Below are 27,318 nucleotides of genomic sequence, written 5' to 3'. Positions count from 1 at the left end.
AAATTTCAAGCTGAGAAGCTGGTCATGTATTACACTTGGTATTTTCTTCTAACGAAAAAAATAAAGCCCTCGTGCCACCACCTTGACGCTTAAATGTTTACTGAAACTGCTTCAGGCACTGCTTCTCAAACTTGGCTGCACAGCGGAATTGCCCAGAGCTTTAAAAAATGCCAATGCCTGTGTCTCACCCCCAGGGATTCCGCTTTAATTGGTACAAGGTGGGAGCTATTCTATGTAATTACTCCTTGGTAATTAGCCATCTGTATGGTATTTTTAACTTTCTACGTTTTATCAGCTGTGCGACTGTTTGGATTGGTCAAGTTTTTGTGCTGAACCGAGTTCTGCATGGCAGGGCTCGCTGTGCAGAAAGGTTGCAGTGGCTCTATTTGCCTTAATCCATTTTCCTCTCACTTCCTTGCTCTTTCACGCAGAGGAGGCAAGTGGCTGCTGTGGCAGCAGCAGTGGCTGATCATCCCTGAAAATACCAAAGAAAAGAACTCAGCCGCCTCCTGGATATTTTTTTCCACTGGGGATTAACTTGCCATGATTTTTTCATTTTTCCGTCCATCCTGCAAAAACTATTTTTTTTTTTTTTTTTTTGCAAGAAGCAAACCATGATCTTATAGCTGGAAAACATAAGCAAAAGGTTTTAGCACAGCTCTGTCTCTTGGGGACAAGTTAGAAAATTCTCAAGCCAGCAGAAGCATAGTAAGTGCTTTCTTTCTTTTAAAGCTACTTCTAGGGGGAGAGGGGAGGCTATTGTAATGGTAAATTTCACTCGGAGAGGAAGAAAGGGCTGATAATCAATCAAAAATTAGGTATTTGTTTGAGTTTTTGCAATTCTCTCTGGAGAATTTGATTTTGAATTTTCTCTGGAAAACGTGCAGAAAAAGTTTTGGGGTGTGTGCATGCGAAATAAAAGCCGTCTTGGGAGTAACACAGAAAGAAGTTTGTTTTTTTGTTTTTTTGTTTTTTTGAACAGAGTGGGGAGATATAGAGCACTGGGGGGCTTCAGTGAGATCCCGGGATCCCAGGAGGAGAATTTACATTCAGAAATGTTGGAGTGAAAAGTCCTCCTGGTTCAGCATCTTGGACTTAAGTTCAGAAGAACATTTTACATCTGAAAGAATTTGTTTCTCAAAACCTCTTTATTTTGGCCGGCGAGTATCATGAAGGATGGGATGAGGTGTTGTGAATAGAAGCACTACTCTGAATCTGCTTCAGACATTTAAAATTTAACTCCAGGGATCATGTGTTGGGCATGATGAAGGCCACAGAGAACCTGGATAAGACTACTGCCGTACTGAACCCCAACAGGACCCCCAAGGGCAGGTACATTTATCTGGAAGCGTTCCTGCAGGGAGGAGCTCCCTGGGGCTTTACTTTGAAAGGTGGCCTGGAGCACGGAGAACCATTAATCATCTCTAAGGTATGTTTCTTTTTACAAAAAGAATATTACAATGTAATATTTCAGTATTACAATATTACAATATTGTCTTTATTCATACGACTTTTTCAACCTTAAAACTTCTGTCGGGTCTGTCAGAAACGCCACCACCATGCGGAGGATTGCCTGAATGTTGCTTACTTTGCTGTTTCCTACCTTTCAGATTATATCTGGAAATATATCTTACTGGCTTGGTGTTTGAAAGAAAAAAATGTGTCTAGCTCGTTTAGTCTGCGAAATCCCGGGGGAAAAATGTGCTTGCTCAATGGATAATCTCTTTTTGTGAATGAAATAGTGTAAAAGCAGCTACCACATGATCTTTTCAGTTATAAATCAGATTAAAGATTAACAACGTGGTGAAGGTGGTGGCATGATATATGTTTATGAATGTGGGCTTTATTTAGCCTATGGCTAGAAAAATATCTGCTCTTTCTCCGTCACATGAACATATCTAGCATTCCAGACTACTTTAGAATTTGTTTATAATTCTGGAATAACTGATTACATAAATAGTATTTATTCCTTTTTGCACACTCGGGAGAATTAAATCAACTTTCAGTATAGATCAAACACAAAACACCATTTCTGCTTCTTTTATTTATCTATGTATTTATTTATTTAAAAAAAATTTTTTTTTCAACATTTATTTATTTTTGGGACAGAGAGAGACAGAGCATGAACGGGGGAGGGGCAGAGAGAGAGGGAGACACAGAATCGGAAACAGGCTCCAGGCTCTGAGTCATCAGCCCAGAGCCTGACGCAGGGCTCGAACTCACGGACCGCGACATCGTGACCTGGCTGAAGTCGGACGCTTAACCGACTGCGCCACCCAGGCGCCCCTCTATGTATTTATTTAAACCAGTTTTTAAATCTTAGTCATCCAGGACATGCCTCACTTCTTTATTTATCTTTGGTATGATTAGGTATTCCCACTGAATTAATCCTTTTTGTGTGTTAGGCTTAGTATGTCCGCTTTTCTCATCAGCTACATAGATCGAGAGAGAACACAAGTTTCTTTTAATATTTCAGAATATTAACAGTCTAAAACAATAGAACCTAAACGCTTTTCACACATTATGCATTACTTAGAAACATTTACAATGGAGGGGGAAAGTTTTTAGGTTGAGGGTGGGAAAGGGATCAATAGGCATTTCACCTGAACTTTGCTATCCATTTAAGGTTAGTTTTCATATACCCAAAAGCATGTGTTTTGAGAGAGACAGAAATGATTCTTACTGTGAATGAGCCGATGGGATCCAGGTTTCCAGCAGTCAAGACTGTGCAGGATACCATCTTAAGGTTTGTGACTTTTCTTTATCTTTTCTAAGAAAACAAAAGATATGTATGCATACGTGTATCAGTTAGGGGGCATCCAGCTCTAAGTAACTGACACCTGATTTACAGTGGCCTAAGTAGTAAATTGGGGTGCGTTTTTCCCATATTGCAAGAAGTCTGAAAGTAGGCTGTCCTCGCTAGGAGCCACAGCTCAATCATGTCTACATGGACTTCAGTTATCTCTCCAACTCCGCCATCATCTTGGCTTTTGTCCTCATGGTTACATGATGGATGCCACACCTCCAGTGTTGCATCTTTATTCTGGGCAGGGTTTTGGCTTGTTGTTTGCAAAGGGACACCCTCCATTAACTTACATCTCATTGACCAGAACTGTGCCACGGACCTGTGCTCAGACCAATTACTGGCCGAGGGGCCTGAGATTATCATGACTGGTTTAGACCAGTCAGGATTTCTTTCCTGGGTTCTTTAATAAGAACCTCCCTTTCCTGATGTCAAGGAATCTCTGTCCACTATCTGAATAAGTTGGGGTTCTCTTTTCAAGAGGAAGGAGGAAATGGGTGCTAGGTAGACAGCTGAGAATGTCTGCCAGAAATATACATACACTGCATTTAGAATTCTGGTTGTATACCCAATTTCCCTTGCCTTATGTGATGAGATATTATGTATCCATACACTGGAATACAGTTTGCTGTAGGACAACCTAATGCTACCACTAACGAGCCACTCCTCTGAGGCTCCATTTAATCTGCAGAATGGGGGTGTACCATTATCTCCCTTATTGGAATGTATGGAGATTAGATGAGACTATTTATTCATTTATGATTTTATTTTCAAGTAATCTCTACACCCAATGTGGGTCTCAAACCCACAACCCTGAGATCAAGAGTCGTGTGCTCTACCAACTGAGCCAGCCAGGCTCCCAGAGACCATCTAGAGCAATTAGCATAGTGCAGGGTACACAAAGGAGCTCAAAAACTCAGCAAAGACCATGGCTATTGCTTTTTATTATTCTAGGGACATTGGTACTAGGATACAGATTTGGCTGCTGTGCAAAGATCCAAAATAACAATAGCTTAAATGACATAGGAGCTTCTGTCGCTCTCACCTAACAATCTGAGCATGAGCCAAACTGAAAGATGGTTGCATGATGTCACAGACCCACGTTCCTCCTACTTCGCTTACTTCCATCCTTGAGGTGATGTCCTATCTGCAGGGTCCCAGGTGACTTGCCACAACATCTGCTTTCCAGTCATTAAGAAGTGGAAAAAAGACAGGCGCCTGGGTGGCTCAGTCGGTTAAGTGTCCGACTTCAGATCAGGTCATGATCTCATGGTTCATGGGGTTGAGCCCTGCATTGGGCCCTGTGCTAACAACTCAGAGCCTGGAAGCTGCTTCAGATTCCGTGTCTCCCTTTCTCTCTGCCCCTCTCCCACTTGTGCTCTGTATCTTTCTCTCTCTCAAAAATAAATAAACTTAAAAAAATTTTTTTAAATAAAAAAGAAGTGGCAAAAGGAGACGGAGAGGGTAATCTCTTTCCTTTCAAGGGTATAATCTGGTGCAAAATGCTCTGTCCAGTATGGTAGCCACAGCCACATACAGCTACTTCCGTTTCAATTAAAAGTAAAATGAAATAAAATTTAAAATTCTGTTCCTCATCTGCACTAGCCACATTTCAAGTGTCCCATTTCTTCGAAGCTCTTGTCTCTTTGGCGAACTGATTCATTCAAGCTCCATTTCTTCCTCTCTCTGAAGTGTTCTTGATTTCATCAAGCTGAGTTAGGTGGTCTCTCTTCTATACTCTTAGAACATGCACATAGTATATGAAATCACAATTTTTTTAGTTATGTTGATTGTCTTCTCAGAAGTGTGAGAGCTTCTTTAGGGCAGGGACTGTTTTCATTCCTGCCACATCTAATGTGGGTAGCCCGGGTACACAAATATTTGTTGAGTAAATGAAAGGATGTGGGCTATGTCTTATTCATCTTGCATTTCCAGGATCTGCCAGAGTACCTGGCACAGAGAATGTGCTCAGTAACTGCTACGGCATTATAAGCAAAGATGAAACAGAGCAGTAGGCAGGGGGAGGCGGGGAGGTAGAGGCCCATGAAATGAGGATGCCTGACAGATCTCCAAGATGGAGCATGTATTGGTTTCCCATTGCTGCTGTAAAAACTACCACAATCTTAGCGGCTTAAAACAACACAGAGATACCATCTTATAGTTCTATTGGTCAGAAGTTAGCACAGGTCTCTAGCACAGATCTAGCACTGGGTGTTAATTAGGCTGTGGGACCAGGGCTCTAGGAGAGAATCTATTTCCTTGCCCTTTCTAGCTTCTAGAAGCCGCCCACATTCCCTGGTGCCCAGTCCCCTTCCTCCATTTGCAAAGCCCGTAATAGCAGGCTAAGTCCCTCCCACATTGCGTTACTCTGATCTCTAACTTCTGCCTCCCTTTTCCTATGTTATTTTATGTTTTGTTTTATTGTTTTCTATAAGTAGGTTCTGTGTACAACATGGAGCCCAGTGTGGGACTTGAACTCACCACCCTGAGATCAAGACTTGAGCTGATATCAAGAATCGAAAAAAAAAAAAAAAAAGCCAACTGAGAAAAAGCCAACTGAGCCATCCAGGTGCCCCTCTTCCAATTTGAAAGGCCCTTGAGAGTACATTGGGCCCACTAAGATAATCTCCCTAAGGTCAGCTGAGTAACAACCTTCATTCCATCTGCAAACTTCATTCCCCTTAGCCATATAATCTAATGTATTCACAGTTTCCAGGGATTGGAATGTGGATGTCTTTGCAGGAAGAGGGTTTTATTTTGCCTGTCATGTAAGCATTTGAGCACTGATGAAAGTCCATATAAGACTGTACCAGAGTTGAGACTAAAGTGAAATTTAGTGGCTGATCGTGCATATCCCGTATCTTCTTTCTAGAATGGTGTAAAAAACTGCACACCAGCTCATACATTGGCATCCAGATGTCCACTATTCCCTCAAGGTCAGGTGACCCCCATGATAGGGGAAGGGAAAGGATCATACACATCGAATCATACATGCAAAAGGCACGTACACTTATACAAAAGCAATTATAAGCTGCCAGGTATGGATAACAATATAATGAATGAAGAATTATTTTTCTTTAGGTACAAATGAGACAGGAGAATGAATGGGGAAAAGGAACTACAAAAGGGTGGCGATAAAAGAAATCATTTTCAAATCTTTTTCTTTGAGATTTACTGTCCTTGAAAAGGAAAGGCGGGGTTGAGGAAAGAGCCTCGGTAATCTGTGAACTTCAAAAAGAAAGGGCAACTTTCTTTTAGTAGTGATTGTATGTGGAAGCTCAAGTAATTCAATAGATCAGGAAGTTGGCAGCATGATTTTATTATGACTCACTCTGCATTGTGGTTGAAAAGAGCAGTCCCACCTGCGGTGGGGTGCACCTGCTCCAGGGCTCAGAAATCAAATAACAAGTGTAACAACAATAAACAGCAACGACAACAACTGATGACACTTACTGAGTGCTTACTACATGCCAGGCTCTATGCCAAGACATCCACACATGTGAACTCATTTAATTTCGACAGCACCATGAGGAAGGTAATAGATTATGCAAATTTATACACGACAAACCGAGACATGGTATTTGAGTCACTTTCTGCAGCTCTCACAGCTAGTCAGTCATAGAATTGGAATTTGAATCCAGGCGTTCTGGTTCCCCAGAGTCTAATGCACTGAACACTGGGCCATTTAGTCACCATTGTCTACCAAGTATTTGGCTCTGTCTAGATTCTGGAGCCATTATTTGGGTAAACTATGGGAATCATCTTTTGTTATGTATGGTTTAAAATTTATTAGAGGTGGGCACCGGGGTGGCTAAGTCGTTAAGCATCTGACTTCCGCTCAGGTCATGATCTCACGGGTTCGTGAGTTCAAGTCCCACATGGGGTGAGCTCGAGCCCCCGCTTCGGGTGAGTCCCACTTCTCTCTCTCTCTCTCTCTCTCTCCCCTTCTCCCCCTCTCCCCCTCTGGGAATTCTCTTTCTCTCTCTGCCCCTGGTTCACTTGTGTCCCCCCCCTCAAAATAAATAAACAAACAAACATTTAAAAATAAAATTTGTTAGAGGAAAACAGTTTTTTCCCCCCCAAAAAACCTTAGCCTGTAAGTACCATAAAATAGGTGATGGCTGCTTAAGCAATGCTTTTAAAGCAGTTCTACACCTATAGAAGGAGGGGCCGCTTAAGAGTTCTTGGCAAGTATCTTGGTGTTGCCTTCACCTAGAGAGTCACCTTTTAGTGCTCTTCAAACATGGCCTTCTGAATAAGACGTTGTTCCAGGCCTCTTATGTCTCTTATGTTATCAACATTCAGAACATATATTCCTGATTCCTGCTCCCCTGGGCAATGAATTTGCTTTAGCTGGACTCTGTGTATAAATCCTGTGGTTCCAGGACGCTTGGGTGGCTCAGTCGGTTAAACATCTGACTCTCGGTTTTGGCTCATGTCATGATCTCCCAGTTCATGGGATTGAACCCCGTGTCGGGCTCTGCACAGGCAGCACGAAGCCTGCTTGGGATTCTCTCTCTCCCTCTCTCTGTGCCCCTACCCCACTCATGCTCCCTCTCTCTCTCTCTCTCTCTCAAAATAAATAAATAAACTTTAAAAAATCCTGTGGTTCCATCTTCTACACCCTCACCTTCTCTGAAAGCCCTTCTGCTTATAACACCATCATCTTCTTGCTCTCAATCTAAAACACGGCCTTCCTCTAGGCCTTGTCTACCAAGGCTCAGCTCATGGACACTATTGTATTCCCAACTTCCCATTCTTTCTCTATAGGTGGGCATGTTTTTTATGTGAAGTCAGAGACATCCTCGAACATGGTTCCCCAAGCTTCCTGTTGGCTAACACTACTCAGATTTTTAAATGGAGTCTCTCACTGGGTTCTTCTAGCCTTAGAGATTTGATCTAATCCCTAAGCCCTCTTTACTATTCCTCCTCTGGAGAGAATTATCCAAAGCCTCCCAATCAACCTGCCATTTTAAAGTGAAATGAACTGCTTTACTGCACTGCGAGGAAACTTGGAAATACCAATAGTCCATGGTTAGGAAATTACTCATTTGAAACATAATTAAATTGGATGATCATGTTGAGATTTCCTCATTTCTGGATTTTCTCTATCAATCTATCTAGATTCAGTATTTTCCAACCCTCTGGCTTCCTTAGTGCCCCTCAGTTTCAACACACCAGCATCAACCATACTATCTCTTGGCCCATCTCTTCCCACTAAAACAGCTTTACTAGTTTTTCAGCCATGGTCCCTGAGTTCAATTTGAAGTAGATGTCTAGGCAGTCCCCCAAGTCCTTGGGCTGGTTGATTTAGTTCACCCCAAAGTCATCTCTTTGATTTCCTTCCAAGTACTGAGCTAGGTCAGCTTGCTATCAACCTTTTAACACAGCCAGTTCTTTCTGAGTTTCTTTCCTTACTGTTCTTGCTTTTGCCTTTAAGATCCTTTGCCTTTCTGCTAGGGCAGCCTCTTCTCTCTGCTGTCCTTAAACAATTTGTTTGTTCCCTCAAATCCACCCCTGTCCTGCATTTGTATGAATTCCTCCTTCCTCTCATCTTTCCAACACCTCTATTCACATTATCTTCAGATACAGGTAGTTGTTTGCATTTGGCTTCTTGCCAATATATTATAATCTCTTTAAAGCCAAATGAGGTTTACTCATGCTGTGTATCCTGTTTTTCCTAGCAAAATATTTCCCATTTCACATACAACAAATGTTTAATGAATGTGAAATGATTTATAGGATCTTAGAGCTATAAAGAATCTAAGCAATCATTTAATCCAACTTCCTCATTACATAGAAAACTGAGACTCAGCAAAGTTCATTTATTTGCCAAGATGGTTACTGCCTTAGCAAAAAAACCCCTGTGTGTGTGTGTGTGTGTGTGTGTGTGTGTGTGTGTGTATAAAGCTCGCTAGTGAGGGAATACGTGGTTTCTGGTTGTGCCATTTGTACTTTCCAATGAATCCTAGCTCCTGTTAGACTATTAACTTCTAGAAGCTAAGGATGTTTCCCCCTCCTTCTCTTCCTCCCTTCCTCTTCTCTTCCTTCTTTCTTTTCTTTCGGTTATCCACAGTGCTCAAATTATGCATATCAATGATGAAAATGAAAATATATTAATGGATGAAGAGGAAGATAAATGAATATTAAAGAGGATCTTCTTTAAAAATCTTTGTTAGAAAGATGTGCAAACAAGGTCCTAGAAAAACCTCTTGAAAAATAAGGCAAGTAGGTTGAGCTTGAGTCTTCATTTAATGATGCCTATACTTAATGTCTGGCAAATGTTAGTTGAGTTGAATTAGATTGGAGAAAAGAAATTCATGGTTTTATTGAATTTTTTAGAAATTACCTAATTTAGGAATTGCTTAAAGTGTTATGTCCTTTTTTGTCACAAACTATGCTTGTGATCCCATCAATGTTGCTGGAAATAACCTTTATTCAAGTAGCACGCTGAGGTGGTATGCCAAATGGATATTAGCAAGAATTCTGCTTTCTTTAAAAGCTAATAGGTTCTCAAGGCATTGCTTTCTATGCAGGGAACACAACTTAAGAAATATTTGTCTCATTTTAATGAACCCACAATGTGACTGGAGACACATAATGAGAGACTTTCTATTCATCTTTGAAAAAAACAAAACCCCAAAGAATAGTCTGGGTATTAACTAACCCATAGACCGATTTTTCCACATCTCTCCCTTTGATGTACTTCCAAGCAGTGAACATCTTGATCCAAAGAACTGCAGAGTTGGTGTTCTCCCTGGTCCATCCATCTCGCATGCTCTGACATCCCAGCCCCTTCTCAATGAAATGAAGCAAGGCCAAGTTTCTCTGCCCAAAGTACTGTTTCCCCCCAATCTTCTAATGACTTTCCCCACAAAAGATAACTTGTGTATCTCGATCCACTGAATGGAAGCGACAATTCTTTCCTGCCTTCAGAGGAGGCTTGTCTAACTTGGCAGACTGATGTGCAGAACACTCTGTCCTGGGCATCTGAGCCTGAATTTGCTCTTACGTCAACTGCATTTTTTCATTCCTCAGCCATCCACACATCTATTCATTATATCCTTCTCCATTTTGAACTGCATTTTATCTTAGAGATTTATGAGATTTATCTAAAGTCTTTATTTTTAAATGCTCTTTGGTATGTTTGTATTGATTTGGGGTTATGATTTAGTTATCTTCCCCCCCGCCCCCCATTTCAGGCAAGGCTGTCCAGTGTAGCCCAATACACATTACAGACTATGTAGGGCTTGGAGTAAAAATGTCTGTTTCATTTCTACCATAGTCTCCATTGGCTATGTGACCATGGGAGTAACTTAGCTTTCTTGGACCTCAGTTTCGTCATCTTTAAAAGTGAAATATCCTAACTAATGGAGTTGTTTTAAGTACCCAATGGATTAGGTTAAAAAAAAACAACAACACAGTGTTTGGAAAAGACAAAACACAATCCAGAGTTTAGTTACGATACGATGATATGGACTGGTAGGAGAATAGTAGGTATCAAACAGAAGTTAGCAACCCACATAACAACGATGACATCTGACTGATTTCTGTATCACAGCAGCACTTGCTATCTCCCACTGAAACACTGAACAGATAATTCTCGGCTCTCATGGAGCTTATATTCCAGTAGAAAGAGAGTGGCAATAGATATGTTTGTCCATGATAATTTCAGGGTTGGTAAGTGTCATTAAAACACAAACAATATGATGGGTCCCAGAATGGTAGTGTTTGTGGGGCAGAGGTATGAGAAGCAGGGCTCACTTTAAATAGGTGACCAGAGAAGAGTTTTCTGATAAGATCACATCTGAGCTAAGACCTGATAGATGAGAAATATGAAATCAGACACGCAAAGAGCTTTACAAGTGCGGCTAGGCAGGAGAGTCTTGGAATGTTCAAAACAAAAATAAAGTCAGTGTTACTGGATTGTAGTAAGTGTCTTACTCTGTTCAGACTGCTGTAACAGAGTACCATAGTCAGAGGGCTTTAAAAACAACAGAAATGTATTTCTCACAGTTTGGGAGACTGAAAAGTCCAAGATGAAGGTGCCTGGAGATTTGGTATCTTGCGAGGGTCCATGGATGCCTGTCTTCTCACTGTGTCCTTAGATGGCAGAGGGTGAGGGAGCTTTCTGCAGTCTCTTATAAGGGCAAGACTCTCACTCATGAAGGCTCCACCCTCATGACTTAATCACCTCCAAAGTTCGCAAACTCCAAATATTATCACCTTGGGGGAATAGGTTTCAACATGTGAATTGAATGTTGCCTGGAGCCTGATACCTGTCAATGTTCCTCTCAGAGCGCTCTCAGCCGCATACAGGCAGGCCGCCAGAGGACCTGCAGTCTCACTGGGGAAATTAGACGAATGCAATGCTCGAGATATTCTAATCTTCTTTTTTTACATTTATTTATTTTTGAGAGACAGAGTGAGACCAAGTGAGAGTGGGGGAGAGGCAAAGAGAGAGGGAGACACAGGATCAGAAGCAGGCTCCAGGCTCTGAGCTGTCAGCACAGAGCCCAATGTGGGGCTTGAACCCACAGACCGTGAGATCATGACCTGAGCCGAAGTCAGACGCTTAACCGACTGAGCCACCCAGGCACCCCACGAATGCTCGAGACATTCTAAGACACTTTTGCAACAATTATAACACGATCGTAAAACAACCAATATTTAAAATTATGTGCCCCCCTAGCCCCATACAGGGTGGGGGGCACATAATCAGTCTATAGAAGTAAGCAAGAGAGAGAGAGGTATGATATGAAAATGGAAAGTCAGGGGTCAGATCATAACAGATCCTATAGGTTGTGGGAAGGATGCTGGACTGGGTTTCAATACAGATGTGAGGATACATCACATCACGAGTCTTTCTCCATTTATGGTGAGCCAGACTAATGGTGTGTATTTAAACTCTGGGAGATTTTTAGTGCTGGTTCTTAAAGTCACCTTCTCTTTTCTCCCTCCTATGAATTTCTAAGGCACTTCTTGGGTCTACAACAGGGTAGGGCCTTCCAAAAGACAACTATCAAAATTTATTATAATTTATGGAATGATATACAAATAAATGGTAAATATTCTTCTTTTGATTAGTTGAGAGAAGGTTATCTTTCTCTGTCTCGTAACTGTTCACCTCTTGGGTTATTTATCACTTCAAGGCAACAAGTTCTACTGGGGTTGCTTTTGCCATGGTAATGACTAACTTTGCTGAGCTTCTTCCTGCTCTATAACAGGCGTGCTATCTCACATAAGTTTCACAAAACTCTGTGAGGTAGAGGTCCTGTTATTATTTCCATTTTATAGATAAACTGGAGGCTGGCTTAATTAAGATCATAAAACTAGGTGCTAATCTGAGACTGTTTAAACTGTAAGCCTGAAAAATACCTTTGAAAGTAAAAGCTCCATTGTCATTTTGGCGTTCCAAAGAATGCTTCCATCTATTCATCCCAAGTCACGATAACCTGGTAGAAAGAGTGGGATGTATGAACTGTGGGAAAAAGCCAGGCATCTTGAAGATAGCTTGTACTATGACATGAGGAACACACCTGACATGTCAACCTCAGGAATTAAATTGGACTCCCACATCTTCCCAGACCCTGCTTCCTGCCTTTTACTTCTGCAAGGTTCTAGTCTTGGTCTCAGTTCTCCTCTCTGATTGCTGTTTGTCTTAAAATTTTTTTAAATGTTTATTTATTTTTGAGAGAGAGACAGACAGACAGACAAACAGACAGAATGCTAGTGGGGGAGGGGCAGAGAGACAGGGAGACACAGAATCTGAAGCAGGCTCCAGGCTCTGAGCTGTCAGCACGGAGCCCGACATGGGGCTCGAACCCATGAACTGTGAGACAACTGAGTCAAAGTCGGACGCTTAACCTACTGAGCCGCCCAGGCACCCCTCTGATTGTTGTTTTTCAACTGGGATTTTGTTGAGTTTCATCTTAACATATAGTCATCAACAGTACCTTTGTTTCTCTATCATGTCCTGTCTTCTCAGTTGACTTAAACTCCTACTCCCCACCAGCCTAAACCCGAGGGCTTATCTCTTGGGTTGGATACATTCCATCACCTGGATCGGCCACGAGAAATAAAACCTTAACTCTCAAATCAGGCCAGCTACCCAAGGAGAAACACTAACTGACTAAATAAATACTAAGCAGTCTAAAGCTAACAGGGGCTGGATGCAGTTAGTACAGGGGATCAGGCTTGAGGTTCATACTGATAGAGACTGATTTTCCGGGGTACTTCAAGTTCGTGCATTCCAACATGGTGAAGAGATCAGCACCACAACAGTGTTTCACGGAGGAGTGTCCATTGTACCAACCTTTATTTTGTTTGTCCCTTTCTAGCTCTGGCTTACCTTATAACATAAATAAACTACTGTGTATTTGTACATCACTCCATACTCTCCACTGCTCTTCCGGCTGAGTCTACTACTTAGCTGACTCTCTCCATGGCTAACCTGCCTGCTCCCATTAGTCCCATTAGTACCCACACTTCCTGAAAGGCAGACTTTCTGGCTCTCCTAACAGTATGTTTACTTGGCATAATCCTGGGACCTCCACACACAATTGCTCAAAGCCATTGTTGCCTAGTAGGGTCCTAGCTCAACCTGCCTCCTCCCTAACCCATTCTTGGCTCCTGGAAACAGTTTAGACAGATCCTAGAGTTCTAAAGATCTGAAAATCAAAAAGAACTATGACATGAAATTGAAATTAAAACACAGGCAATTTAAATGGAACAAGCATTCTTCAGGTTGGTTGGACTAAAGTGTCTCACACTTTGAGTATCAAATTATATCCTAAACCACACATTTGCTGGAAGGTAGGAAGAAATATTAAACTTCTAGAACTCATCGTCTTACTCCTTTGTTTTGAAAAGTTGTAACTTTTAATGGAGGAAGTTGTATAGCCATAATTTAAACTTTTATCATCTTGTGTGTTTTATCATCTTGAATAGCTGAGAAGCTCACATTTTTTAGGCCTTGTCCTCAGGGAAACTGGGAAGTGAGCTGCTGGAATTCAGACGCAGGATCTGGCTGGGTTCCAGAAATAAATACACACATTGGGTGTTGAGATAAGATATTAAAGGAATAGGAGAGTGAGTAAATTTTGAGGAATGAGTTTGCAGAAAATACGTGACGTTTTCCTCGTATTCTTTGATTTTTTGGGGGGCGGGTGTTTGTTTTTCAAATTTTCACCTTTGAGCAGAAGATCGAAAACAAGGCAGCCATTGACCTAAGTATAAGCGGCAAGAAAATAAAAGAATTAGTCTTGTCCTTCAGGATGGCTTTCATGGTTGCCCATTGGTGCTCTTGACTCAACATTTACAACTAAATAAAGTTGCTGGCAGTGTCTTGAGAGAATCGCTATCACAGCTTTCCATACACATGTAAGCCGACGAATTTGACCTTCATGATGACACTGTGGTGTGGACCCTTCCAGTGTGCCCAGGTGTAGGGCAAATTCTGAACCTAGGCCCTCGGAGGTATTGCAGTCACCTTTTCTCTTCATAAAAGAAGGCAAAAGAAAGCCGGCAGGACTGCAAGGTAGAAGGAAATGGATCCGTAGTAACAATATTTATATTTACTCAGTTCCTGCTGTGGCGGGAACAGATCCTATGTTAGGTTATTTATTATTTTGTAGAATGAGATTTGATTTTACATATGAAAAAAGAGATTCTTCATAAATGATGGAGCCAGAATTTAAAGCTATTTCATGCGTTCACTAACATATTCGGTGCACACAGTGTTTACTGAGTGCCTAAAAATATGACAGCATTGGGGAAACAACAGCAAACAAGGTGTCTGCACCCAAAGAGCCTGTGTTCTCGGTTTCATTTTCTACCGCTTGAAGCTGATCCAGTCACTGCCACACCATGTTCCCTCACCTTTCACTTCTGTGTATGTTGGCTTGACTTCCATCTGTCAGCACCCGCATTTCTTGGCTTAAAGACTTTATTTTGCCTCCCCTTTGCCACCTGCTTAAGGACTCTGGGAGCAGCCCTCAGCCCAGGACTGAGTGACTTGAGTTGACCAACAGCCCAGCTCTCTCATCCATGGGATGGATAACTCTGAGGGGAGTGTTTTCCACCAGCTCCTAGAGTTGCCCTGGCAGAATTGAGCTCCACTGGCTCACGATTGTAGGTGGCTTGATAATGCATCTGTATAGACTACCTTCTTTTTCCTGCCTCCCCCATCCACTTCCCTCTCAGTTTTCTTCACTTTCCAGATAAACTAGCACTTGCATTTGAACTCTTGTGTCAGAGTCTGCTTCTGGGGAAAAGCAAACCAAGATTACCACCCTTTAGGGAATGCTTCCTAAGGAAAAGCCAGATCCTAAAGCCTAACGTAGATTTGTTTCCAAAGTCTATGGAGCCGTGGACTTCAAGTCAGAGGACTCCCATGGTATCTGAGAGCTGTGTTTTCTTGGGTGCTAAGACAAAGAGAAATCCATTCTTGGATAGAATAGTTTGTAACTATCTCCCTCATCTGCTGCCCCTTCACAGGACTGACTTTTTCTTTCCCCACTGAATGGGTTGATGAGTCACACTGTTTTTATCACCACTTCTTTTTTTCTGTATCAGTCAAGCACCATGAAAATTTCTCCTCCCTCCTGAGAGGACAATCCAGTGTCTTTTTTTGTTCTGCAGATTGCTCTATTTTATGGGCTTTGCAGGTTAGTGGTTAAGGAAAATGTGCTCCCTTGAGCAGAGTAGACAGAGAAAATATCTGATTCTTTGGGGGGCTCTCTGAACATAGTTTCTTCTCTAGAATTTTACCTATGTTGCTTCTAGGCTTCCTCAATTCATGCTATAAACATAGCACAAAAAGAAAGTGGGCGCCATACCAGTTTTTAGCCCAGCATATTTGACGTTATAACACGGCAGTGGTGTGAAGTTTGGTACCTAAGCAAGCAATAAAATAGAACGTAATTTTGAATCCATCCCAACCTCAAAATAGCACAATAACTTTCCAGCACTAAAATGTAGTGTTTTCAAGTAACTTGTATCACTGCCAGATTCAATACAAGAAGCTGCTTTTGAAGCTGTTTCCCCTCAATATGAACATTCTTTGACTCACTATGTTGTCCTTTGCCAGTTCCCTTGTTTTTTGCTTGAGCTCACTGAAGACTGACGAGCAGTAGCTTCATGTGACAGCCATTAGTCTGCCTTAAACCCCAGCGCGATCCTGAATGGATGGAATAATGAACAGATTTTATGCAGGACAATTCACGTTGTCAGCTACACGAAATTGGCAGTTCAAGAGAAGCCAGCTACGCTTGCAGTCCCCTCCTTCCTACATTAATATTTGAATATCACGGTGCAAAAGGCATTGTTCCTTTTTTCCGTTCAAGCATCGTTACAGCAGACTGAACTCTAAATCATAGAGCAATAGAGTTATATTCCAGTAAAAAAAGAGCGAGTGAGGAAGGTATTTGCCTCTCTGTACGCGCAGGAATTCACAAGCATTTTTAAAAATTGTGTTTGTGTGGATGTGGGCACAGGGAGGGGCCTTTCATCACCACGAGGGAGGTCTTGGCAAGTCAGCGTTCATTTTAACTTCATGGTGTTGATCGCAGAACACACTGGTGAGTGCCCTGACTGCAGGGAGCCCGCGAAATAGCAAAGAAATTCAGAAAGTGGTGCAGAGGAAAATGACCTCCCATCTTCCCATCTCTGAAGCAGGGGAAAAATCCTTCTTGGTCAAAATTCCTTGGCTTGTCCTATTCACGCTGTCATTTCACGGAGGTTAAAAATATACCTTTCGATCTGTTGCTGAGAATGTACAGTGGTGCAGGGACTTTGGAAAAACATACAGCAGTTTTTTGAAATGTTAAATGCAAGAGTTATCTTTGCCCAACAATTAGACCTCCAAGTAGATGCTCGGGAGAAAGGAAAACACGTCTGTAAAAACATTCTCAAATGTTCACGGCCGCATTATTTACAATAGTCACAAAGTGGAAAAAATCCAAATATCCATCAACTGGATAAACAAAATATGATATAGCTATATAGTGGAATACTATTTGTGAGAAAAAGGAACTGAATACGGATAGATGTTACAACATTGATTAACCTCAAAACTGTTTTGCTCAGGGGGCACCTGGGTGGCTTAGTCGGTTAAGGGTCCAACTTTGGCTCGGGTCACAATCTCACGGTTTGTGGGTTCGGGCCCCGCATCGGGCTCTGTGCTGATAGCTGGGAACCTGGAGCCTGCTTCAGATTTGCCCCTCCCCTGCTCATGCTCTGTCTGTCTCTCTCTCTCTCAAAAATAAATACACATTAAAAAATTTTTTAAAAATATTATGCTCAGTTAAAGAAGTCAGATACACTCAAAAAATACCCATATTATGCAATTTCATTTATATGAGATATTCAAAGAAGGCAAATGTATAGAGACAGAGTAAACGAATGGTTGTGTGAGGCTAGAGATGGGAATACAGAGTGACTATAAATGGGTACAAAGTTTCTTTCTGAAGTCATGGAAATATTCTGAGAGTAGATGACAGTGATGATTGCATAACTCTTTATTAAAAAATCACTGAATTGTAAGGAAAAAGCCATTTTTCTCCTGGTAATAAAAATGAGAAGGAACATAAAAGAGAAAGATAGAAAGTAAGTAAGAATCATAAAGTAGATTATCACTCACCATGTCAAGTCTTCAGTATTGACTGAATTAACTGAAATTTAAAATAGTAGAGGAAGATGACCAAAATGAAGGCCTCAAAAGTGTATAGCAGAGTCCTCATTACTTAAAGGAACAGGACAATCTAAAAAGTTGTTCATGAGTCAGTTTAGGGAATGACAAAGAATAGGCCACATTCAGAAGACCGAGGCAGTGCATTCTAGGATTTTCTCTGAAGGAAGAATTGAAGAATGCCTTTCTCATTGTCCGATATCAGGATTAAAAAAAAATTTTTTTTAATGTGTATTTATTTTTGAAGGAGAGACAGAGAGAGACAGAGCATGGGCATGGGAGGGGCAGAGAGAGAGGGAGACACAGAATCCTAAACAGGCTCCGGGCTCTGAGCTGTCAGCACAGAGTCTGACATGGGGCTCGAACTCACAAACCCTGAGATCAGGACCTGAGCTGAAGTTGGACGCTTAACCGACTGAGCCACCCAGGCGCCCCAGATATTGGGATTTTAAATCTCTATGTTCAATTCTGCCCGTGTTTTGTGTACTGTGTGTCTTTGCAGTGCCCTGGGAAAGTAAAATAATGTAAAATATGAAAATTTTTGCTAAATTACTAAGGATAGAATTTCGTTCGTGGAGTTTGAGGTCGCAAAGGCCTTTAACGTTGTAACAAAACTTGTCGTGTTGCAGAAGAGGAGTGAGGGGTGCTGGCAACTCAAGCTTGAGAAATTCTTATTCACTGAGACTATGGACGTATAGTGAAATCTTACCACATTAGGGTTCATAAAGGTGAATAAGCTGCTAACCTAGTTAGATTATAAAGAAGACAAAAAAGCATCTCACAAGGGCCATCTTACACTTTGCAAAGCTGTGGGGGGGGCATGCGCCACCTAAGAGCAGGGGCTTCTTGGTCATTGATGATGCCGCGTTGCTCCTCCGACCGGTGCTGTCTGTCTTGGCTGTCCTCTCTGACTTCTAATGGGGACACTTGACATGTGGGAGAAGAGGTGGGGGGGGGAAGGAAGAGTCTCTCAAAAGTCTACAGAGTCCCCTGCCATCCTCCATTCTAGCACCTGCTGCTCAAAACTTTATCAGCTCCAAGGGATCTACAGTGAATGTTCCCATGTACAATTGCTAAAGTGTCCTGGCTTCCTCTTCATGGAAAGAGATGATAGGTATCGGTTTTGCAGTGAACTGATCAATAATCATCTATCTTTTCCTGCTAGAGTTTCTAGCTCTTACATGCACTAGACTTAATTCAGAAGCGTGTTCTTGAATGTTATAAATCACATTTCCCTGTTGATGGTTTGTTTTTGATTTCTCCAAAGTTTGTGACTGACGCAGAAGAAGAGAAATGGTGGTGGAGGCTGTTGGCAGAGAAAATCACTGATTAGGAGGAAGTGTGATAATGAAAGAAAGACTGGAGAGCAATCTCGTGAGGCTTTAGAAAACCACAATTTTTTTGCCATTTTCTTCTGGGAAAAAAATCCTCTGCAAAGTAAATATTTAAAATAGTTCACAGTACTAAGCCTGTGAATGTTTGCTTTGCAATGTAGCAGCAGTTTCACGACCAGAAATTCTAAATCTTTGAAGAATTCTTAAAAAAAATGTTTATAGTAGAATAACTAGAAAAATAATTCAGTAAGGCAATTGGATATAAAATAATTCTTAAAAAGCCAGGTTCTCCCCTATGGAAAAGCAATAATAATAAGAAAAAATAATGGGGGAGGGGGACCAATTTTAATAGTGATCAGAGATAAAAACTACCTAGGAATTAACTTAGCTATAAATATTCAGTGCGTTTTGACAAAAACTAAAAGCTTTATTGAGGGACATGAAAAAAGACATGACCAAATGGAAAAATACGACATATTTTAGGATGGGAAAATTATTATCAAGACCTAGTTCTTCTCAAATTAATCTATCAAAATCCAAAAATTTCCGAAGGCATGTTTTGGCAGAATAACATAAAAAATAGCCATTTTTTTTTTTTGGAGAAAATACAAAAAGAATGAGGGAAGAGGTGCCTGGGTGTCTCATTTAGTTAAGCGCCCAACTCTTGATTTTGGCTCAGGTCACAATCTCAGGGTTGTGAGATCAAGCCCCATGTTGGGCTCTATGTTGAGCATGGAGCCTGCTTGATTGTCTCTCTCTGTCCCTCTACTGATTATGCTCTCTCTCTCTCTCTCTCTCTCTGTCTCTCAAAAGAAAGATAGAAAGAAAGAAAGAAAGAAAGAAAGAAAGAAAGAAAGAAAGAAAGAAAAGAAAGAGTGAAGAGTTTCTCTAGCAAATATTAATATTTATTATAAAGCTACGGTCATTTACAAATATGGTTCTCCAAGGGACATGGAAATACATTGTCACAAAAAGACTTGTACGGGAATGTTTGCAGCAGTTGTATTGATAATAGCTCCAAACTAGAAGCAATCTAAATGTCTCACAATGAGAAACGGTTAAAGGAATTGTGGTATGTTCACACAATGGAATACTGCTCAACCATAAAAAGGAATAAACTATATGCAACAAAATGGATGAACTGCCAAAATATTGTGCTGAGTGATAGAAGGCAGGACACAATAGAGTACATACTGAATTATTCCATTTGTGTGAATTTTTAGAACTAGAAAATCTAATCACTGGTGAAAGAAATCAGAACAGAGGTTGCCTCTGTGGTAGATGGGTTTGGGAACTGACTGAGGCACAAGGCATCTCTCTGGGTGAAGGAAATGTTTTGTATATACATTTTTAATGTTTATTTATTTATTTTGAGAGAGAGAGAGAGAGAGAGAGAGAGAGAGAGAGAGAGAGAGAGGATGAGCAGGTGAGGGGCAGAGAGAGAGGGAGAGAGAGAATCTCCACACTGTCATTGTAGAGCCCAACGTGAGGCTCCATTTCACCAACTAAGAGATCATGACCCAAGCCAAAATCAAGTCGGATACTTAATCAACTGAGCCCCCCAGGCACCCTGGGAATGTCTTATGTCTTAATAGCGGTGTGGGCTTTCTAGATGTATGCTTGTTAAAGCTCAGTGAATTGTACCCTTAAGATCTGTACCTTTTACTTCATATAAATTACACTTTCTGATACCTTAACATGTAAGGCAGGAACAAATTGGCCAGCAGCATTATGGAAGAAAACAAAAAATTTAAAAATGGGTCCACTGTCTAGAAGAGGAATTTTAAATCAGTAAGGGTGGGTGGGGGAAAAGGATTAATAATGTCAGAGCCAGGAAAGATAAAAGCTGGATCTACTTCATTCCTGATACCAAAATAAAGGCAGATGAATTAAAGATTTCCATATAAAAAGTGAAATACATCTACTTCATGTATTTCTCTATTGTTTGAATTCTTCCGGCAAACACACTTTTCAAAATGTTTTGATTATGGTAAAACATACATAACATTAAATTTACCATTTTAACCATTTTTATGAGTATATTTTAGTGTCATATTATTGTATAACCATCATCACCATCCATCTCCAGAATTCTTCATCTTCCCAAACTGAAACTCTGTACCCATTAAGCAACTCCCCCTATCCTCTCTTCTAAATCCCTGGCACCTCTCCTCCCAAATCTACTTTCTGTCTCTATAAATTTGACTATTCTAGGTACTTTATGTAAGTGGAATCAATAGTTGTCTTTCTGTGACTGGCTTATTTCACTTAGCATAATGTTTTCAGGATCCATCCATGTTGTAGCATGAGTCAGACTTCCTTATTTTTTTTTTTTAATTTTTTTAACGTTTATTTATTTTGGGGACAGAGAGAGACAGAGCATGAATGGGGGAGGGGCAGAGAGAGAGGGAGACACAGAATCGGAAGCAGGCTCCAGGCTCTGAGCCATCAGCCCAGAGCCTGACGCGGGGCTCGAACTCACAGACTGCGAGATTGTGACCTGAGCTGAAGTCGGACGCTTAAACGACTGAGCCACCCAGGCGCCCCTGGACTTCCTTATTTTTAAAGGCTGAATGTATTTCATTGTATTTTGTCTTTCCACTAATTCATTGATAGACATATGAATTGTTTCTACCATTTGGCTATTGTGAATAGTGTTGCTATAAACGTAGGTATATAAATGTTATTCAAATACCTTCTTAGTCTATTCGTATTGCCATAACAAACTACTGGGTACCTTAAACAACATAACTTTATTTTCTCACAGTTCTTTTTTTTTCTCTAATTTTTTATTTATTTTTGAGAGAGAGACAGAATATGAGCGGGATAGGGGCAGAGAGAGAGGGAGACACAGAATCTGAAGCAGACTCCAGGCTCTGAACTGTGAGCACAGAGCCTGATGTGGGGCTCAAACTCGTGAACCATAAGCTCATGACCTGAGCCGAAGTCAGATGCTTAACCTAAGCCACCCAGGAACTCCTATTTCGTCACAGTTCTTGGAGGCTAGAAGTTCAAGGTCAAGTTTTTGGCCAACTTGGTTTCTGGTGAAAGCTCTCTTCTTGGCTTACAGGCAGAGATGGGGTAGGGTAGGGTTTGAGGGGAGCTCTCTTAGGGTTCCTCTTATAAGAACACTACATCTATCAGACAAGGTCACCCCACTCATGATCTCATTGAGTCTTAATTACTTCCTTAGTCCAAATACAGCCATTCTTATGTGTTTCGTGGGGAGGACACAAATATTTAGTTCATTATACCTTCTTCCATTTTTTAAAAATATATACCTAGAAGTGGAATTGTTTAGTTCTTAAGAAACTCTTTTCCACAGCAGCTGCACCATTTTACATTCCCAGCAGTAATGTTCAAAGAGTTCTAATTTCTCCACATCCTTGCCAAGACTTGTTTTCCTCCTCCTCCTCCTCCTCCTCCTCCTCCTCCTCCTCCTCCTCCTCCTCCTCCTTCTTCTCCTCTTTCTTTTGAAATGATAGCCCTCCTACCTAGTGTGAAGTGGGATCTCATTGTGGTTTTGATTGCTTTTCCTTAATGATTAGTGATATTGAGTATCTTTTCATGTGTTTATTGGCCATCTGTATATCATCTTTGGAGCAACGTCTATTTGTTTGCCCAATTTTTATTCAGATTATTTGTTGTTGCTGTTGTGTTGTAGTTTTTAGATATATATTCTGGATATTAATGCCTTATCAGGTATATGTTTTGAATTTTTTTCTCTCATTCTATGGGTTGCCTTTTTACTCTGTTGATAGTGTCCTGTGACGCACAAAAGTTTAATTACGTGGGGCGCCTGGATGGCTCAGTCGGTTGGGCGTCCGACTTAGGCTCAGGTCATGATCTCACAGTTTGTGAGTTCGAGCCCCACGTCCGACTCTGTGCTGACAGTTCAGAGCCTGGAGGCTGCTTTGGATTCTGTGTCTCCTCCTGTCTCTGCCCCTCCCATCTCATGCTCTGTCTCTCTCTCTGTCTCTCAATAATAAATAAACATTAAAAAAAAGTTTTTAATTATGATGAAGCCCACTTTTTTTTCTTTTGTTGCCTGTGCTTCTGGTATCACATCTAAGAAATCATTACTGAAATTAAATGTCATGAAGCTTTTTCATAATATCTTCTTTTAAGAGTTTCATAGTTTTAGCTTTTACCTCTAGGTCTTTTATCCATTTTGAGTTAACTTCTATATATAGTATAAAGTAAGGGTCAAACCTCATTCTTTTGCATGTAGATATCTAGTTTTCCTGACACTATATATTAAAAAGACTGTCTTTTCAATATTGAATTCAATATTGGCACTCTTGTGGAAAATCATTTGTCCATATATGTGAGAGCTTATTACTGAGTTCCATATTTTATTCCACTGGTCTATGTTTGTCTGTATGCTAGTTCAACCCCATACGTTTTGGAATCAAGAAGTATGAGATCTACAGTTTTGTCCTTCTTTTTAAAGGCTTTTTTGGCAGGGTGCCTGGGTGGCTCAGTCGGTTGAGCATCCAACTTTGGGTCAGGTCATGATCCTGCAGTTCATGAGTTTGAGCCCTGTGTCAGACTCTGTGCTGACAGCTCAGAGCCTGGAGCCTGCTTTGAATTCTACGTCTCCCTTTTTCTCTGTTCCTTCCACACTCATGCTTGGTCTCTCTCTCTCTCTCAAAAATAAATAAACATTAAAAAAATTAAAAAAAAACTTTTTTAGGCTATTTGGGATCCCTTAAGATTCCATATGGATTTTAGGGTTTTCTATCTCTGCAACAAATGTCATCGGAATTTTGATAGGGATTGTACTGAATTTGTAGATAGCTTTGGATAGTATTGACATTTTAACAGTTTGAAGTCTTCTACTCCATGAACATGCAGAGTCCTTCCATTTATTTGTATCTTCTTTCATCTTTCAGCAATGTTTTGTAGTTTTCACTTGATCAGTCTTTTGCCTCCTTGGTTAAATTTATTCCTAAGTACTGTTTCCTTTTGATGTTTTTGTAAGTGGAATTGTTTTCTTAATTTCCTTTTTCAGAATCTTCATTGTTAATGCACAGAAACAATAATTGTTGTATGTTGACTTTGTATCCTGCAGCTCTGATGAATCCATTTATTAGTTCTAACAGATTTTGTGGTATAGTGTGGTGGAGGGTGGTTCTATGTAGAAGATTAAGTCATCTGTGAATAGAGGTAATTTTACTTCTTCCTTTCCAGTTTGGACCTCTTATTTCCTTTTCTTGCTTAATTGCTCTGGCTAGAATTTCTAATATTATGTTGAACAGAAGTGGTGAAAGTGAGCATCTTTCTCTTATTTCTATTCTTAGAGTTAAGGTTTTCAGTCTTTCACCACCGAGTATGTATGTTAGCCACGAGTTTTTTCATATATGACCTCTATTATGTCACACCTTAAAATAATTTATACAAATGGGGCACCTGGGTGGCTCAGTCAGTTGAGCATCCGACTTCAGCCCAGGTCATGATCTCACAGCTCGTGAGTTCGAGCCCCACGTCGGGCTCTGTGCTGACAGCTTGGAGCCTGGAGCCTGCTTCAGATTCTGTGTCTCCCTCTCTCTCTGCCCCTAACCCACTAGCATTCTGTCTCTGTCTCTCTCAAAAATAAATAACATTAAAAAAAATTTTTTTTATCTATAAAAGTACTAAAATTATAGAGAAATATTTATGTCATTCAGAGGAAGGAAAATATGATAAACAAAAGCAAAAATTCTATGGGAAATAAAAGGGTGATAGGTTTGGTTATGTAAAAAGAAAAGAAAAGAAAAGAAAAGAAAAGATGTAGTAAAAGCTCCATAAAATAAAATGATATGATAAATAGGGGTAAGGTCCTTAATATAAGAGAGCTCTTATATATAAACGAGAAGAAAAAGCCACACATAAAAGCTAAATTGGCAAAGACCATGAACATGTAATTCACAAGAAGAGAATAACAGAGTCAAGGAATACCTAGGAAAAGCATTTATTCTCCCCATAATTAAAAAAAGAAAAACTGAAATGAGATAGAATTTAACTTTTTTAAAATTTTAAACCTTTTTTTTTAACCTATAAGACTGACAAAGATCAGGAAGGGTGATAACATGCACTTGGTAGAAGTAATTTCATACATTTTCTTTTTTTTTTTTAATTTTTAATTTTTTTAAATTTTTTTCAACGTTTATTTATTTTTGGGACAGAGAGAGACAGAGCATGAACGGGCGAGGGGCAGAGAGAGGGAGACACAGAATCGGAAACAGGCTCCAGGTTCTGAGCCATCAGCCCAGAGCCCGACGTGGGGCTCGAACTCCCGGACCGCGAGATCGTGACCTGGCTGAAGTCGGACGCTTAACTGACTGGCCACCAGGCGCCCCAATTTCATACATTTTCCATGGGAATACAAATTGGTTGAGTCCTTTCTGGAGAGCACCACATATTAGCTCTAAAAATATGCATATTTAACAATTTTAGAAGTCTGGGTTTATCCTAAAAAAAAAATCACACAAGATGTATGTGCAAGGATGTTCACTGATATGTTATCTAAAACAGCAAAAGGTTGGAAAAAAATTTGAATGTCCAAAACTATGGGGCCAGTAAAAATGATGATGTCAGTGTAGTGTATAACATATAAACACACATTTATATGTGTATCTATCTATCTATAGGTACGGAAATGGAAATGTATATATATATTTGTATTTATATGTTTTTTAGTGAAAAGCAAATTGATAAATAATATTGCTAGTACAACTCCTGTTTTATTGACTTACATGTTTGTGACAAAATTTGGGAGAATATAGATATGAAAGTATTAAAAATGAATGTGTCTGGAGAGCAGGATTTTGAGTGAGTTATATTTTCCTCTTTTTTCATTTCTTTAATGTTTCTAGAACAAATGAGGTAGTCTTGTTGCAGTCATGGTTGTTAATTAAAAAAACAGTGATGACTTTTTTAATTGTGGTAAAATATACACACATAATATTTACCATTTTAACCATTTTTAAGTGTATAATTCAGCAATATTCAGTATCTTCATACTGTTTTGTGTAACCATCACCCCCATCCATCTCCAGAACCTTTTCATCTTTCCAAACTGAAACTCTGTACTCATTCAGCAATAAGTTCCCATTACTTCCTCCTCTAGTGATAGCTAGTTGAAATAAAAAAAAAAAATCTATATTTAATCATCTTTGTCTATTCTTTCCCCTTCTCAACTACACACATACTTAAAAAATAACAATTTTATTGAGATATAATTCACATACTATCACACAGACACTTTTGAAGTATTTCAGCCCTCTTTTCCTTTGTTTTTTAACTGGAAATATTATAACTATGCATGAGGTCCACTGTCGGGGTGAATGTGCTTGAATTTCTTTAGGAACGATGAGAGAGGAATAATTGTAAATGAAAATTTTATCTGCTAGAAACCTGTGTCTGTTTTTGGAAAGGAATGCCGGTTATCTTCAAAAACTGTTCAAACTGGTTTTAGGTCCAGTTCCCCTCCAAAAGTTGAGTTAAACTCAAGAGCAGGAATCCATTAATAGGTCAACAGCAGGAGAGGAAGCAGGAGGATTGGAAAGGGCCGAGGGCAGCTGCGGTTCATTTGGTAGTTTAAAATTGGCTTTTCTTTTATTCTCTTATTCCTGCTACCTCCATAGAATCCACGAAGAATGGGGATGTTTTCTCCTACACATTCGATTATAATAACAGGCCAAGATCTCTTTGAACATAACCAGTAAAGAAAAGAAGCATCCGTGGCCATCAAACTGGGTAAAATAGTAACATAATCTCTGGTTTGTAGTTTGAATCCTATTAATTATAATTGTGTGGAATTGTACAGTGGGAATGCTTTGGGAGTTTTTAAAGCGAGATTTTTCAAAGACCACATTCCTCATTAGACCTTCCCCATTAAGGCATGCTTGAGTGATGCTACACAGCCGAATAGTTGAGATTTTTTTCCACTCTTGTCATAGTCTGAAGACAAAGGATTCTTCCGCTTGCCAAAGTTCCCTGGAGCCTAGGTTGAGCGGCTGTGACAGCGCTTCAGCGGGGAGCTTTTTATTCAGTCTTCGATTTGCCGTCAGGCCTCATTCACTAAACAGGATCAAGTTGGAGCCGTATATGGAGAAAAAAAAATCAATGGAGGAAATCCCACACGGCCAGATATAGTGCCATGGAGGCAATTTTCCTTTCACTGATGCTGAGTCATGATGCAGTCTACGCGAAGGCTCAGAAAACTGTAATATCCTCATTCTAACCTCATTGTGTCTTCTCGGGGCTTTGGCTGAAGTAATGTCAGGACAGTTGAACAAGTGTATTGTATTAGTATTGCAATTTACTTGACTGCTTTGAGAAGTGGCAAGAGTTGTGCGAAAGAGCTGGGGGACCGACCCGTCGTTGCTACCGAAGGTACCTTATGGCCTTCCATCCCTCTCCTTGTCAATCTCTCCTAGCCTCTAGCTCCTGATCTGTAAGGTAACCAATATATACCTGCTCCTTCTAATTCACAACATTCTTGGAAG

The 27,318-nt window shown here is 40.4% G+C and overlaps 1 protein-coding gene across 3 annotated transcripts in view; it reads left to right on the top strand.

The window, feature by feature from the left end:
* Positions 1–288: 288 nt before the first annotated feature.
* The window catches only part of SHROOM3 (shroom family member 3), a 327,033-nt gene continuing 300,003 nt past the window's right edge, over positions 289–27,318 (top strand). The window contains exons 1-2 of one of the 3 annotated variants that reach the window (XM_045056183.1): positions 289–708; positions 983–1,429. In XM_045056183.1, the coding sequence (XP_044912118.1) occupies positions 1,262–1,429 (168 nt within the window). In that variant the 5' untranslated portion in view covers positions 289–708; positions 983–1,261. Of the gene's footprint in view, positions 1,430–27,318 lie in introns of all 3 variants that reach the window. The other 2 variants (XM_023253023.2, XM_023253022.2) reach the window with 2 other exon arrangements.

The sequence above is a fragment of the Felis catus genome, chromosome B1 (assembly GCF_018350175.1).
Source record: "Felis catus isolate Fca126 chromosome B1, F.catus_Fca126_mat1.0, whole genome shotgun sequence".
NCBI lineage: Eukaryota > Metazoa > Chordata > Mammalia > Carnivora > Felidae > Felis > Felis catus.
This window is presented reverse-complemented; position numbering and strand designations above follow the sequence as displayed.